This window comes from Buteo buteo, chromosome 2 (genome assembly GCF_964188355.1).
Source record: "Buteo buteo chromosome 2, bButBut1.hap1.1, whole genome shotgun sequence".
Classification (NCBI taxonomy): Eukaryota; Metazoa; Chordata; class Aves; order Accipitriformes; family Accipitridae; genus Buteo; species Buteo buteo.
Window position 1 is genome coordinate 16,521,037 of NC_134172.1, and position 16,749 is coordinate 16,537,785.

A 16,749-nucleotide genomic window follows, 5' to 3' on the forward strand; every position below is an offset into this window, starting at 1 on the left:
GTATTCTGTTAGTTGAGAAATAAGCTACTTTGTATCCAGTATTTATGGTCCATTGCTCCATTTTGCAGTCAGTTTTTGATGCTCCCTTCAAGTAAGGAGAACAGATTTTCCCATCTTTGTGCAGAAAGACTTCCTAAACTTGGTATCGCTGTCACTAGTGTCCCCATGGCTTCATGTGGGGGAGAACAGAGCTGTAGGTAAGAACAGCCTTTTGCTCTTGCAGCAGTAGCAGTTTCCTGGCTGAACTGCGGTCTCTGGATGCGCACAGCAAGCAGTTTGTCAATCACTGCTGGGAACAAGAACAACCTCTGTTTGCTCATTGATACTTTAGCCTTGATAACGAGAAGTGCTGATCCCCAAAGATCTCAGCTGAATTTGCTGGTGCTCAGCAGCTCTGAAGATCATCTACTCCCCTGCCTAATTGCTGTTCAGGGGAAATCTTTTCATTGAAAGATGACAGCAGCTACAGTGAACTGTCACTTAAAAATAATTGTTGCTCTGTCACCTGAGAGAAAGGAATTAATAGTGGTTATGTGGCAATTTAGTTAGAGGTCGTGACACAGTTTCTCACCTGGAACAAGTAATCATCATAGAAGCAACTTAGTCTAGTTTGCTCCAGCAGCTTCAAGAATGTCTATGTAGGTAGGTGTCAGCTGGAAATCTCATTCGAAGTTTAACTTGGAATATTCCTTGAGAGAGTAGTCACTTTTATTCCTGTTCTTTGTGCTATTTTTGCAGTCGTCTTATTGTATCACTTTTAATTAAGTTTACATTTTCAGTTGTGTTTTTACCTTGCAGATGTAATGAAGGACGTATTGGAAGACTATGTGAATGTAGTACAGATGAAGTAAATAGTGAGGATATGGATGCTTACTGCAGGAGAGAGAACAGTACAGAAATATGCAGTAACAATGGAGAATGCATTTGTGGACAATGTGTATGCAAGAAAAGAGAAAACACCAATGAAGTGTATTCTGGCAAATATTGTGAATGTGATAACTTCAACTGTGATCGATCAAATGGTTTGATTTGTGGAGGTGAGAAACTACTTCAGAGTTTGCAGGCAAAACTGGCCAGCAGTTTACAAGTCTGTCAACTCTACCGTGTAGAGTAGTGATACTTAGCTTAAAGACCATAGCTACTTGATAAAAGAGATGAGAATATGCACAGATTTATTGATTGAAAATGTCTATTAATAAAACAGCTCTCTTGATCATGAACATATAGTGTGTAATACACATTTCGCCTTCCTTGGATCAGCTTCAAGAAGGATGTAAAGTGAACTTGACTTCTGCTGTTTATTACAGAATTACCCTCAGGTATTATAGTAAAGATTGCTGACACAACTGGCCTGAGATTATAATGTTATCCTGGCTCAGTGTAACCACTGCGTCAATAAAAAGAGATAATGACCTCAGCTTACTTGTAATACTGAGTGCTTGACTCGGTGCTTGACAAGATACCAGTGAGATGCTATCTTGAGACTATTCTGAAAGGTAAGTGAAGATCAAAACATGCAAGATCCAGAAGAACACCTTAAGTACTTGAAACAAGATTCTGATGGCAATTAATTCCCAAAATTAAAAGCAATTTAGAAAATCCTCCAGCAGCCAGTGTCTAAATTATTTTGCTGCATGCATTTTTGTCCTATAACTTCCCTAGGCTGCTTTGCACATTGAAGTACCTGGTAGGAGTGTAACTACTACCTCAGTTTTGACTGTGATACAAAAATAAAACAGAGAAGCCACTAAGCTTTAACTGAATTATGAAAATACCTCATCTGTCTGATTTGCTCAGTATACACTATTGCTCACCAGCTCCACAAAGGATAGGAGCAGTAGTGGTGGTGTTCCAAAATATATGGTGGCAGATAAGTATTGACTTAAACATTTTGTTCTCAATAGAGAAGGAGGGGTGTAGCCAAAGATCTTTCCATTTCATCCAAATCACCCTTCTGGAGATACAGGTATCTTACTTCCTGTGTAAGGAGCATAAAGTTTGTTTGGCTGGGTGAGATCAGAAGTACAGCAGTTCAATGGTGGTATTCAAAGGAGCCAAAGGTGTTTCATCTGTTCTGTTTTGTGAAGTCTAAGTTAGTGCATTCCTCATCTTTTTAGGTCTTGCTTTATAAATTTGCATAGTGATAGATAGAAAGACAGGAGTGATCAGTGCATCTATATACATATAAAATTGTGAACTGAAGCACTGCTGTAACGCTCTCCACCCAGGAGATATGGCCATCATATTATACTATTCTCAGTCCGCTTTCCCTAGTCATCTTATTTTGTTTATTAAAAGAAATCCAAGTGTAGGAGAATGGGAAAAGGGGAGAAATGCCTGTAAGTAGGTTTTTCAAGGAGCTAAAATTTATTTTGTAGCTCTTAATTCATTACTGTCTTCATTATCTCTCCACCAGGGTTTTCTTTTCCCTGTATCTATCCTGAGGTAGTGAACATTTATTTCTTACTGTCATAAATTTTGTGGTTTTATATTAGACTCCATTTCACTGAAATATCTTTTCAATGCACAGGAAACGGTATCTGCAAATGCAGAGTGTGCGAGTGTTTCCCCAACTTCACTGGCAGCGCATGCGATTGTTCTTTGGATACTTTCCCATGTATGGCATCTAATGGCCAGATTTGCAATGGAAGAGGAACCTGTGAATGTGGCACCTGTAATTGTACAGATCCCAAATTCCAAGGCCCTACATGTGAAATGTGTCAGACTTGTCTCGGTGTCTGTGCAGAGCACAAGTAAGTACCTAGAAAACCAAGTTCCAGCTTCTATGCATTTGAGTTTGTGATATTTACATGTGCAGAACAAGGCTTTTGATACTGTGCTTTATTCTACCCTGAAATGTAGGGGCATCATGTCGTATCATCCCTTTAGACAGTGAAAGTTGTTGGGTGATAATAATTACAAACAAAACATTATTAATACAGTATTTTGATTGCTTCCAGGTATGCTAATTATTTCTCTAAATTCTTTACCTGCCATTTTTTGTTAGGCATAGAAATGTGTACATTATGTTAAATCAGTTTTAACCATTCAGATTGATTTGAGCACGTTACAGCTTTCCCCTGTTTCATGTATGATTATCAACAGCCAACCCTCTGCAGAGTTGGAGGGAACATAAGTCTATAATGTAGCAGGCTGTAAAGTTCCATCATCTTGATCTTTTGAAATTAATGTATCAAAAATATACGTATACTGTGCAATTTCCAGAATATTTAAAACTTCCGCTAAGCTTTTTGCTTAAAACTTTTATTCTGAAATACTACTGAAAAAGTCAGACTGTCCAGACCGTCGAAAACTAAACCTAGATCTGTGTGGGCCAGTGAAATTTGCATCCCTGCCTTTAGAAATCCGGGTTTTTAGAAACTAAGCATTTTCTGCACAGAAGCTTTGAAATAAGTTTATGATTAGTGGCTGGGGTGATTCCTGGCTTTGTGCAGCTGACTTGAAGGTTTTCTCTCAGCGCAGTCTTTTTAGTATAAAAATCCTGCTCAGTCCGCTTTTTTCAATTAGTTATTCAGAGTGATATCCTGCCGTAAAGCTTGTCACTCAGTTTGTTCTTTTTAACCTGTCTGTCTCTCAGATACTGTTTCACTGTGAACACTCTGTTCCTACACTGCCTTCTCTGAGAGTATTCAGTTTCCAGGTGGAGGTGTTGAAAAAGTTTTAGCCTTATTCCCTTTTAGAGATTTAGGTAAATTTTTTTTTCCTGTCCTTGAAGCTTGTGGGTCATCCAGGGAAAGAGGAATTTATTAAAGGGGGCTTTTGTTGATCACAAGTTATGTAGAATTTCTGGCTGGTAAAAAACAGTGTCTTGCTTTATTTTTTCCTGGCCTTTATATGGCGAAAGGGCTGGTTTTCTTGGGTTTTTCTCTGACACTTTCTCCTTTACGTTTCTTTAGATTAAATGCTAGAACTCTTTCATGAACATGTTAAAAAGCATTGCTTCTGATTTGTACTTCCACAGGGATTGCGTTCAATGCAGAGCTTTCGATAAGGGAGAAAAGAAGGAAACGTGTTCTCAGGAATGTATGCATTTCAACATGACACGGGTAGAAAGTCGAGACAAGTTGCCACAGCCTGGACAGCCCGATCCGTTGTCTCATTGCAAAGAGAAGGACGTTGATGACTGCTGGTTCTACTTCACATATTCTGTCAACTCAAATGGTGAAGCCAATGTCCACGTGGTAGAGACCCCAGGTATGAACGTGATGTTGCCTGCTCTCCCTTTGTCTTTGTTGTTAATTCATGCAGTTGTTGTGTACTACAAAATAGCTCTGGTTGATTTGTGGGTTAGATGCATTTGGAAATAGGCACTTTATTCCCTAAGTGAGAGAGAGTTGTGGATGTCTGGAACTTGAGCAGCTTTAGAAAAACCTAAGTCTCTCTAGACCTAGTTTTTTGAAACCTTTAGGCTGACAGAAACAGGTTTTGGTTTTTAAAAACAAAGTCAATCAGATATGTGTATTTGTTAAAGCATTTCATGTTTCGACTTGGACACTTTGCAGGCTTGTTTTACCTGTCCTGTAACAAGTCCTAGATATCTAAATTTTGATAATTTTTTTTGACTGGGCTTGTGCTACAGGTGAGAAACAATGGTGTCTGTGAGGTTTTGTTGCTTTTTTTCTTTTCCTTTTCTTAATAATATGGGACCAGTCTTGCACATAAAAAAACCAACAGCACAAAATTGTGTACTGTGCTGCAAACTGCTTAAATTATTTCATGCTGGGAGCCTTTACTTTTACTCAATTGAGGTACCTTCAAGAATAGATCTGAAAAGCCTTTTGCTTAGTTAATCCTTAATAGTCAGCTGTTCTTGATTTTGTTCAATCTTCTGACACAAAAAAGAGAGAACAATTCTACAGCTCGATCAGTAATTTACCATTTATTCACCAAGAGTATTGTTAGTTTGAATCATGAGATGTAGCATCTAACAGTGCAAAAATTCTGGTTTTGTACATTAGCAGTGTGTGGTCTCCTGATTTTTATAAGCCTGATAGAAAATACACACCTTACTTGCGTGTTGAAAAGTTTAGTGCTGTATTGTACTCAAGGAATTTTCAGAATTGATCATTTGGGTGATTGTCACTTAATACAGGTCGGTGGTTAGTGGCTTTTAGAAATAAATGCCACTTCAATTCAGAATGTTTTAAATGCTCTAAAAATGTAGTCCAACATGTAGAGGAGGACCTTGAACCCTGTCGTCTTCTAGGACAAGTCAACAGATACCCTACACTTCAGGGGTCTGACTTTTTCTTAATGGATAGATTTCTGTTGCCTTAGTTAAGAGCTGAATCAAGCCTTCATGGACTGGGAGGCACCTTAATTTTGTGCCAAGCAAGTGCTGAAGGAACAAGCTTTGTTCAGTAGAGCTATATTCGGTGGAGCAGACACTTGTTCCTTGCTGGTTCCCAAGGAATTCCTGTCATGTCCCTTCCCACTGCACCCACTCCTGCAGAGGCAGCTACCAAGATTAGGAGTGTGCAGTTTGGGGGGAAGCAGTGTTCCTATTGACAGCACAGAAGTTGCATTTGTTTGTTTCTGATTTCTTCAGCCTGTGCATTGAGCTCTGCAAGAGCCCTTTTTCAGTTTGTGATTATTGAGAATTTCATATTAATAGAAGAGTTGGGTTTTATTTTGGAGGATTATTATTTCTATGTCAGTCACCTTAAATCATTTTGCATCTGTATTACTCTTTTCAAACACATAATTCACTTATTTTGAAAGTACATGATATTTTTATCCAAAGATGTGCCCTTTTTAAAAATCTTATTTCAGCAGAGATCAATTTCCAAGATGAGGAGATAGCCTAAAAAATCTGTCTCAGAAGCGAAGTTATTACTTATCTCTATATATTAGCTACTAACAATAACAGCCATCTGAGGTAAATCGAGGAACACCCTTTTTCTGTAACACTGTTGATAGAGTATGTGGGGACTGTTTTGCTAATCTGCATTTGTACTCTAGCTGGTTTATCCCTCTAGCGCCACCTTTGACTTGGCACTTTTTCATGTTTAAAATACAATTGCTAGTTATTTTACTTTAATACTCTTAAGCTACTGAATAGCTTAAGGGGTTAGCAGTGTGTAGACTTTATCATCAGGACATGAATTGTTCTATTGCTAAGACTAAACACAAATTAGAAGGATAAAAATAAGTTAGAATGTTACAGGATGTACACATTCCAAAACTTCCATTGTTTGAAAGGAAAATAGTATTGGCATATCTCTGATATTCAAAATACTCACTTCAGTACAAAATAAAATTTCAAAAGCGTCTGGTTATGCATTACCTTTACCATTTTGTAAAATCATGCTTCCCTCACTTTGTTCCCTAGAATGCCCCAGTGGCCCTGACATCATTCCCATTGTAGCTGGTGTGGTTGCTGGAATTGTTCTTATTGGACTTGCATTATTATTGATTTGGAAACTACTAATGATCATTCATGACAGAAGAGAATTTGCTAAATTTGAAAAGGAGAAGATGAATGCCAAGTGGGATACGGTAAGTCAAGAGGCTTTTATCTATCTAAAAGCTACAGTAGTTGAGGAAGAATAGAAGATTTTTGTTCACGTGCCTTAAATGTTTCAGAATGTATCCCTGCCTTTTGGCCTATGGAGGAACAGAAATATCGTTATTTTAAGCTGACTTTAAAACATATTATATGTTACCACTAGCAAAAAAACCTAAAACAAAACAAACAAACAACGAAAAACACCAAAAAAAACCCCAAACCACAACAAAAACGGCAACACTCTTTGAGAAGTACCTCTTGGGTTAGAAAAGCGAGTAATAACTTCAGTAGAAATAAAAATGTGATGGTGACAGAATAGTTCAGCTTTGCAGTTCTACCACACTTTACAACATAATATTAAAATGTTTATTAGAAGATGAGAGTCACTTTTGCATAAAATGAAGAAGAAAATTTTATGCTTATGAAAGAGATCTTGTGAATACTCATATAGGTTTGCTTGGGAGATTTCAATAACTGGTCACAAAATCGTGGCTGGTACTGGTTTGTTGAAATCTTCCCAGCCCCTTGTCAACAGAAAAGTATGCAAGAAAAACAAGCCTATGTTCTATAGGCTTACATAGGCTATAGGGTCGCTGCCTCTGGGAAATTTTAGGAACCTGCTAATCAAAAACCCTTCACTACAGTTCTGTAGAAGTCAACACCCACGTATGCTTGATAAGGGAATACTTTAAAAAAATCTCCTAGGAAGTCTTTTGTTTTTATTTAAGAAAATTCATTAATTCTATGCTAGAAAAAGAATTACTAACACTTTTCCTTATATAGAGCATGATTTTTTTCAGTGATAGTTGAGAATATTACTTTTCTTTTTTTCCTGTTGAGTTATTCGACATTGACCATTTCTTTTACTTCAGCAAGAAAATCCAATATACAAGAGCCCTATTAACAATTTCAAGAATCCAAACTATGGACGTAAAGCTGGTCTCTAAGTCTCAGTTTGTATCTTCTTTCATTTTCTTCCTTTTTTTTTTCCTTTGCATGTCACTTCAAACTCACTGTGTGTCAGTCAGTTAATCACAGTTTGAGTCTTGCTTAGTTTATCTACTGCTGCTTTGATTCTGGGGTTTTAAAGAATGCAGCTTGAAAATTTTTAACTTGTTTTGACAGCAAGATTGCTTGCTTACTAATACCACCAGTACTGGCTTAAACTATTCTACAAGTGAATTATATTTTTTTTTCCCGGATAAATGTCTGGATATATAATAGAACAACTGTTAGGATTGAAGAAGCTCTTTGGATTGTGGAGAGACACAGAGTTCAGAGGAGGGTTTGTCTTCTATTTCCTCGAATCAGCAGTCAGTTTGCTTGAAGTTGATGTTTGCAAAGCTAGTTTAGATATTCCTCAGATATCCCAGTCTATAAATACCACTGTTTTTATTAGAATAACTCTGGGAACATTCAGAGTAGCCTTACAGATATTTTTTTTTTAATTGCTTTGGCTTATTAACCTACTATAGAGCTACCCTGTGTTTAAAGCGTGAAAATACATATACTCTATTGATTTTATAATTAAATATGCATCTTATTTTTTCCATCCATATTTCTGCTGAAACTGGCAATATCACAGTCCTCATAACCCAGCCAGCTTGGGGGTCTCCATAGAAAAAAAACCATTAATATGAGAGGAAGAAATGTTCTTGTCCCCTCTAGATGCATTTTCCCCCAGTTTCTTAGTCCCTCTTAAACTCTGCCTGAACACCTCATTTCTGTTTGGAAATGCTGACTTCAGTTCTCTTCACACCCAACAAGCAAGGAGAAATGGCAATATTCAGAAGAGCAAGTCAGTAAACCAGAAGTGATGGAGAGAGATCTTCTGTAGACTTTGATATTGCACTTTCTTGAATGCTTTAGATGTTCATCTCCTTCCCTGGGCTGTCCAGCTTCTGGGGAAGGAATGAGAAAGGGAGCATTAGATGGGGAATGGATGTCACAAGAATGTTGGGAGGTGAGAAGTACAGACATCAGATTAGAGGGAGGGGAAGGAAGAAGCTGGGAAGGCAGCTCATCCTTTTAAATATCCAAGGGCTTTTCGACAGGCGCCAGTGGAAGGGAAGAATCTGTTATCTCTAATTTTATTCTGTCTGCTGTCTCCCTTTTTCAGCGTTGCATTCGAAAGATTTAGTAAAGGAAAAATGAGGGGAGAAAGCAGGAATTAAGAGTATTTAAGCTCTTATCTGTCCTCATGGTGACAAAAATTCCAAATACTTTGTCTAGCATTCTGAGCCCTTCCTTGATGAAATATACTTTCCTCTTCTCTTTGCAGTCATTTCACTTTCCAGTGTGTTCGAAATTGATTGTAAAAAAATCTTCATTTTGCTTGCCACACCGACCACATTCAATTCCTTTCCACTTTTCTTCTCAGAGTCGATTATTCTGGGGAGGAAATGGAGTTCTTGTTCCTTTCTAACGTTTCACATAATCCATCTGGTTAAGTCTCTCTTACCTTCTCTTCTGGTATTCACTTAATTGTGTACTCTGTTGCATGCAGGACAAGCATCTAACAAACCATACGGTGTGTAACTTCCATTCTGTGCTCTCGTTCTCTGCCCCATTACTCTTTCAGGATCTAATGTCTTTAGTGCTGCCATTTCTCCTCAAAATGTACTTCTTGCAGAAAGCTTTCCTCTTGCGTAAATGGAGGGATTGAATTCTGCCGCCTTGTTTCACTCACTGCAAAGATCAGATGTATGAAAGAGTGTGGGTTTTTTAAACACGTCTTTATCATTTTTGATGTTCATAGAAATATCAGAACTTTGGGGAGAAAGGGAGCTGGGTTTAGTTTTATTGGCCACTGAAAAAGACAAGATCAGTATCGGCAGAATAGGTGACCCACAGGAAGTAAAAGAAGAAAATCCTCCTTTCTCCTATAACTAAGATTTTTCTGGGGTTTTTAGATTGTTGAAGTAACCTTTCATTTAGGTGAAGAAAGTTGTCTTGTCAAGGCAAGAAAGTCATCTGAAATACCATTACAAGAAGATTACACTGCAGTAGGTTCCCTCCGGTTATATACGTATACAGTAAAATTAACTGTGTACGGTTTGTGCGACCCTTCCCCCTCTTCCACAACAGTCATACACACAGGTGGGCTTGGTTACTGCAATGAGTAAACTGCAGCACCACGAAGCTTGTCGTGGACCAGGTGCCCGAATACTTTACCAGTCCTGGTCTGTGGTGATGTGAATGACTTGTCACCACAATATCTGTGCAGTTGATGCTCAAGCCAGCTAGGTTGAACCAAGTTCAAGTTGTCCTTGGCCTGCAGTATAGCTACTGTCTTAGTATCCTTTCACTGCTGTCGGGCCTTACTGTCTTCACTGCCTGTCTCGTTCAGATTCGTGCCATTAAAAGAGTATTTACTTAACAGCAGGCTAGCTGCTTTCCTCTAGTCTTCCAGTCATGGTAGATGATACCCTCTGTTGTCTGTGTTGCCTTTAACTTTGGCCTTTGCTTCATCCTCTGATGCAACTGCTGTATTTATGGGTTGACAGATGACTCACTTTATATTACTGTAAAATAATGATGGATATTGATGAGAGCTGAAAATAGTAAGAACCAGCTCTTGAACAATGTATATGGATGAGTTTAAAAATTCTAGTGTGCAGTTTCTTGCAGTGACTTAGGACTTAAACCCACTGTAAAGGTAGTTTAAGTGACTATTGAAATAGTAAGTCCATGGGGAAAAAAGGAATACAAAGGTTAATCAAACATCCTATATAATAGGTTCATCTTTATGCAACACTAGACTGAACTGTTACCCTCTGAACAGCCCAGTCTAGTTGAAAACTAACAGTGTTGCAAGAACATAGCTCGTTATTCTCTGCTGAAAGTTACTTTTTAAAAATACCTCCATCTTAATTTTAATGTATTTCACTTCATCTTGTATGTAGTTATTGTTTGACTTTTATTTTGGTTTAAGTGTGCATGGTGTTTTCATTTATAGGGGCATGTGGCAAATGTGTTTTCCCTAACTTTGCATGCTTAAACCAGTGTATCCTCTGTAGTGGCATAAAGAAAACGGGCTTATTTAAAAAACAGTAGTATTTGTCTAAGACAGCAAGTTTGGAATACCATGTTTTAGTGGCCAGTTAAAAATCTGGAATGCTGCTAATCTCTGAAAGTTCATACCATGTGCCAGCTGTGAGGGGCCCTAAGGGAGGTGAGAGTCGTGTTGAACTAGTGGACATTTATTTACTACTTTCATGTTAGTTTTAATGGTAAGCTATCTGTAGAAGACCTTGCCAACCCAGGGCTGAGACACAGTGATTGAGTATGGCTGGAAAGGCCAGTGTTGCTGCCTGTCTAACAGAAGATAGCAGGGAGGGAATTGCAAATCCATTGGGTGCCTATGTTGCAGTTATAGGCAGTAGAGCCTCAAGAGCCATTTAGCTGGTCGAACGTAAGGTTGGGTTAAGCTGAACAGTTCTCTGTGTGTTGACAACTGAGGCACTCAACTGACATGGGGAGACACCTTGTTAAGTGCCTTATTCAGTGACCTAAATCCCACTGTGTGTTTCTGAGAGTTCTTGGGAACATAGAGTGCAAGTACAGGGGAAAAGAGTACAGCGTTTTGGTTTCTTTGTGAATAGGGCTTATGCTAAATAAAGAGCATGTAAATTTCAAATTCTGATTTCTCTTGAAAAAGCATTATAGTAAAAAATTTATAATCTTATTATGCAAATTGCATTTTAAACCTGATTCCAAGTTCAAATTAATTGTATGAGCAGCACCCTGCAAATTTCCAAGTTTTAGTCCTAACCTTTAGACCAACTCCTGCACAACCTGAAAGAAGTTATCTTTTACAAACAAGAAAATGTAAACATATACCTCCCTGTATGTGCTGGGGGTAGTCTCTTTTGTAAAATGTTGAAGGTTAAAAGCATAAAAGCACAGTATAACAAATATTACATAATGCCTTGCCACTGAAAAGCTGTGCAATACCTTCCAGTCTGCATATGATACAGCCTATTAAGCTTACAGACTTTCTCTGCATCATAAACTTTACTGATTTATATTTATATTTTTAAGAATTCTCCATTAAAAGTCATTGAGGAAACACACAATGTACATTGCCAAGAATGTTGAGGCATAATGAGATACTTCAGTTACAGATTAAATCTCTCATCCCTGGATGTTCTTCCAGTTTAATTTACATCTTACTATTGCAAAGCTTTTTATTAAAAATGGGGGGGGGGGTGTGTATGTAATTTTGCATTGATTAATTTGTCTGGTGAGAACTAGCCACAACACTATTTCCATGATTTAAAAAAAAAACAAACAAACAAACCAAACAAGCAAAAAAACTTAACTCAGCATCCCTTTCCAAACTAGTAGCTGATATACTTTTAATGAAGGCAGAGTTTGCCTGGGAACTGATAGAAAGGTCTTTTGCTGGTACTATGTATTTGTGAAGTACAGCCAGCACTGGACACCTAGTTCTTCCTTCACCTCAAACCAGATATGACGTTGACTTAGATATTGAGAAGAGTGAGCAGGGAACCTTAACTTCCATTGTCCAGCAATCTGTGTTCTGGCTGGACTTGAGAGACTAGGCTGGATTCTTTCAGGTCTAGGTGGGCTTGGATGTGCCTCGTTGCTCTTTCCATGTAGAGAAGCTGGCTTCAAGGAGAAACAGCCTTTTTCTGTGAAAGGAACCATGACAGAAAGGCAGTACACCAGCTAAATGGTCTTCCTTAGCAGCAGCTACTGTTGTTGGGGTAAGCCAGTTACTTGCCCCATACCAGGTCTTGCAAATAGAAGGCAACAAACGTCCCAGGAATTGTGATAGGAAAATTTCACACCAAGTTGGTTTCTTGCTTGCCTTGTCACCTTTTGGCACATCCTGTGGTATTCCCAGTTGTTTTTCCAGGTTTATGACCCTGAAAAAACAGACACACCTGGTGTTTGTGTGTCTACGGGAGGATTTCCTTCAATTGACTGTAGGAAAAGTTTTTTTTAACCTGAAATATTTTAAATGCTGTGTAATTTAATAGAGTAGAATTGAATTAATATGGTTATATAGGCCATCTCAGACTAGAGGGATCTTCAAAGGGAGAGAGATTCCCTTACTGCTGATGAAGGCCAGATATGATTCTGGCCAGAACTGCACTCAGGCTGACATCTGCACTGTACTGAATTTCCTCAGGAATTATTCATGTATGCACAGAAGAGTTTCATATACTGGTAAACAACATTTATTTAGGTTGAAGTTCAGGTTGTGATAAGAGCACAGCACTGCTGATCCAGGTTGTATCGGTAGTGTCCTAGCCTAGTGGTAGCCCCTTTCTCCTAGTAAGATTTATCTATTCATTTTGAGTTCAAGCCGTTCATCTTAGGTGTGCAAGGATGCCATAAATGGAGTAAGATTTACTGAGATAAAAGGAAACCTAGAAACAAAGGAAGCTTACAGTAAGCTTAATTTAGAGGTTTTCAAATCTCAACAAGAGAGGTGTAAGTGATTGTTCTGTAGCCATTTCTTGTGTCAGTAGAAGTAATGTTTTTATTGCAATGTTTGCACCAGTACTGAAGTTTCTTAGTTTTAACTACGCATTTTGCAAGTTGGGGAGACCTGCAGGAATAAAAGGAGAATGACAAGCACTGAATGTTCAATATAAATATTGAATGTGTATTATCAAAATAGTATAAGCCTTTCCACTTTGTTTCTAGAATTAAATTATAATGCAAGATAAGCTATTTAAATGTTTATTATAGCAGAATGTGGTCTGTGGTCAGTCATGATTTCAAACAATGTTGTTTACAGTCCTGTTCTTCTTTAAAAAATATCATGGGCCGCAGACCCCCAAGTTGATGGCTGAGCCCTGGGATGACCATATGAGTTTCATATGCTTTGAAGGAAATCTGTGGTGTAAACTGGACAGGATCATGCCCTAACCTTTTGCTTTATTAGCTGAGCATGCCTTTCTTCAAGTTGCTAGAGGGAAAGCTAGTTTGATTTAAGCTGTTTGTGTGTACAAACAAAACATTAATGGATAATTTCTTAGGCTAATTTTTACACTTCTTGTAAACACAGTGCTTTTTTCATCTCTTTAAAATGTTAATGTAAATATTTTTCTTTTTCTAGGGTGAAAATCCTATTTACAAGAGTGCAGTGACAACTGTGGTCAATCCTAAATATGAGGGAAAATGAACACTGCTTGTATAACTTCACAACACTGTATGCAGCATAGCAATTTTTTGTAGTCACAGTAAGATAGATTTAGGGCAAACTGCAGTGATTTTACTAATTCATTACATGTAGGTTTGTTTTCCTGTGCAGGTTTTGAAAATGTACCATATGTAATTTTTTATTTTTATTTTTTTTGCAAATAAAAGTAATCAGTGCCAGACGTCTGACAAAAAAAACTTGAGACTGTGTAGCCTAGTCAGCTAAGGTCACATGGTGCCTTTTTGACCTTTTCCACTCCTGTGCTGTGAATCTAGGTCTTCTGCAGGGTGCGATACTGCTGTGGCATGACTGGGAGGGAAATGGTTAAAGCAATCAGCATGAGGGCTCTGCCTAGCCATTTAGTATTAAACTTTTTAGCTTTACAGGGAAATCAGGGCTTGAGTTTGCAGATATAATTAAACTCATGTAGCATGGAGCTGATGGTTAACTGATCTTCTACTTGCTAGACATATGATTAAGTATATGGTAAGTTGAGTAAGTTGGAAGTGAGCAGTGTAAATGACTGAAAAGTGTGTGCATACTTATTTTTAATTTTTAAGTTCCTTATTGCCAGGGTATGGTTAAAATGAAAGGGTTTGAGAAGAATGTTAAGAAGGAAAAAATAGCTTTAAAACACGTGCCATTACTGAAAAAGTTGCTGACTGGTAACTTGCTTAGTTTTAATTTGTAAATTCAAGCCCTGGGTGGCAGTGTCATGAAATACCTTACCAAGACATCCTCAAAATACATAAGGGCCTTACATCATACTGTGTCTTTATTCTGTAATGTTTCCTTGGTTTCAAGCCTGGTGCTTTGTCACCCTTCTAATCTTTTTAACGTATTTGGTTGCGATTCTTTTTGTAATATTTTTGTATCAACACAAGCTTTTTTTTCCCTTGGTTTTTTTTTTTTTGAGCAGTCTTAGCTGTAAATTTGCCTTTACCCTGTAGCTAAGATTGCATAGTTTGCCATGTGACAAGTCACACATCATTCTTGACATGTGCCATGTATATTTGCCTTTGACCATTCAAACTGCATCATAGTCATATTCTTGTTTTAAGTGCCTTTTTATTTTAACAGATGTTCACTTTTTACAGTGCTATTACTGAAGTTATTTATTAAATAAAAGTACCTTAAAATACTTAAATCTCGTCTCTTTATGTTGTAGAAGTTGATACTATTCCAAAAACCTGAGAACTGTGTCTGTTTGGGCAAGAGGTAATAAACATTGTAATAATACCAAATGTGTCCTTTAGATCAAATCTGAGAAACATCAAGCAGAAGTGATCTTGCATAACAAACGTTAGCTGTTGTATGAAATGCACAAAGGCCAGAGTGTAGCACAGTGTTCTGTGTTACGTACAGTGGCTGCTGATGTAAAGCCCCAGGCTTGCATGTGTGCTAAAGAAGTTCTGTAGTTTAGTAACTGTTCCAGCAAATGGGCTATTTGGTTAACATTGTTTCACAACACACAGCAAATGAGAAAAATCACTACATTTTGTAGCAAAAGAAAGTCTTCCAAATTTTTTTTAAGGGTATAATATTCTAGATAGATTGTCAAAACCATTTTGTAATTAAATACATTCCTAAGGCATATTCATGGAATCTGTATGATTTATTTTTTCTTTTTTAAACTGCTGGTACTTCAGGTTATCCTGAGAAGCTGTGGGGATCTAAAAGTCCCTTTTAACCTCCATCTGTGGGCAGAAGGAGCCTGGTTTCCACGAAGTGGGAGGGGGGCATCGACGGAGAGGTGGGGCGGTGTGTGTGTGTGTCTGTCTCCATCCCTCTATGAGGGAAGCAGCTGGAGACAAGAGGATCCAAGGGCCAGTTAGGAGGTGGGCTTGGTTGTCTAAGGCTGGTTGCTTGAGAAATCCACGATGGGGTGGGGTGGGCGGGTGGGTGTACGTCGGGGTGTGTGAGCAGGGAGGTCTGCAGCAGCGGCTGGAGCAGGGCCGGCACGGGTGGTGGCAGCAGGGCAGAGCGGAGATCCAGGGGCAGCGGCTGGGGAAGGCTGAGTGTCTAAGCACAGGGATGTCCATTGGTCCTGTTCGTATTTCCATGAGTGCTCTCTTCTATCTGTGATGCTCTGTGTGTGTGTATGTACATACTGCGTACGTGTTGTGTGCGTGCCTGCACATGCTTACTGGCAATACGTGCTTAGGCTCGCTACGGGTTGGACCTGGGGACACAGAGCTGCTGCAGCCTGCCTTCTCTTGAGCTACCAGATTTGGCAACAGGTACGTTTTCTGATGGTTGGTGCAAACGGGGGCAAACTCACAGATGGGAAGAAGCTGTGCTACAATTTGGCCTGCTATCCTTCATAACAAAGTCCACAGTACTGCTCTGGATTAGTTCTTAACATCATGAATGCTCTTCCTTGTGTTGCCTTTCCAACTAAGGGAACCGAAACAGCCTGAGAATGCCTTCCTACCTGACCCAAGATAAGAAACCAGCTGCACTCGTATGTACGGCTGGTGTTGTCTGTTCCTCTTGATACTAACTTTACAGAGTTGTGACTTGACTGTGGCCGTGACAGATGAGATTTTATTTTGAGCATTTGAGTACTTGCCTCCCTTCCTACTGCTTTGGTCACTTTCCCAATACTGAGGATTTTCAATAGTTCCATAAGAAAAAATGCAGAAATTTCTGTATTACTTGTCCATGAAAACTATCTTCACTGGAGACAAGGCGATTTAAACAGAAGGGATAATTTCTGATCTTTATGGCTGTTGGTTTTTCAATATTCTAGAAAGAATAATCCCAAATTTCTGTTTCAGACTGGGTATCGAAGTCCCCTTCAGATCTGTCTTTTTACCTCTCAGTCTTTCCCAGACTACACAGAACACTGGAGTCCTGAACTAACCAGAATTCAAGTCCTACAGGTAGCAGGATGCTGACCTTTAGGAACCCTGATGCCTATACAGTATTACCAGTCCTCCTAAATTAAGCAAATTTTCAATAACATGTGCATTAACCTGGTTCTGTCCACTCATCTATGTTACATGTTCTGCAGTTTCCTTAGCGAGTCTGGTTTCAA

The 16,749-nt window shown here is 38.6% G+C and overlaps 1 protein-coding gene across 2 annotated transcripts in view; it reads left to right on the top strand.

Annotated features, from left to right (window-relative positions):
- Nucleotides 1-14,856, top strand: part of ITGB1 (integrin subunit beta 1) — a 47,074-nt gene extending 32,218 nt beyond the window's left edge. Inside the window, exons 12-17 of one of the 2 annotated variants that reach the window (XM_075046235.1) lie at nt 799-1,037; nt 2,531-2,753; nt 3,983-4,215; nt 6,353-6,519; nt 7,402-7,482; nt 13,626-14,856. In XM_075046235.1, coding sequence (XP_074902336.1) covers nt 799-1,037; nt 2,531-2,753; nt 3,983-4,215; nt 6,353-6,519; nt 7,402-7,476 — 937 coding nt within the window. In that variant the 3' untranslated portion in view covers nt 7,477-7,482; nt 13,626-14,856. The remainder of the gene's footprint in view (nt 1-798; nt 1,038-2,530; nt 2,754-3,982; nt 4,216-6,352; nt 6,520-7,401; nt 7,483-13,625) is intronic. The other variant, XM_075046239.1, reaches the window with a different exon arrangement.
- The last annotated feature ends 1,893 nt before the right edge of the window (nt 14,857-16,749 follow it).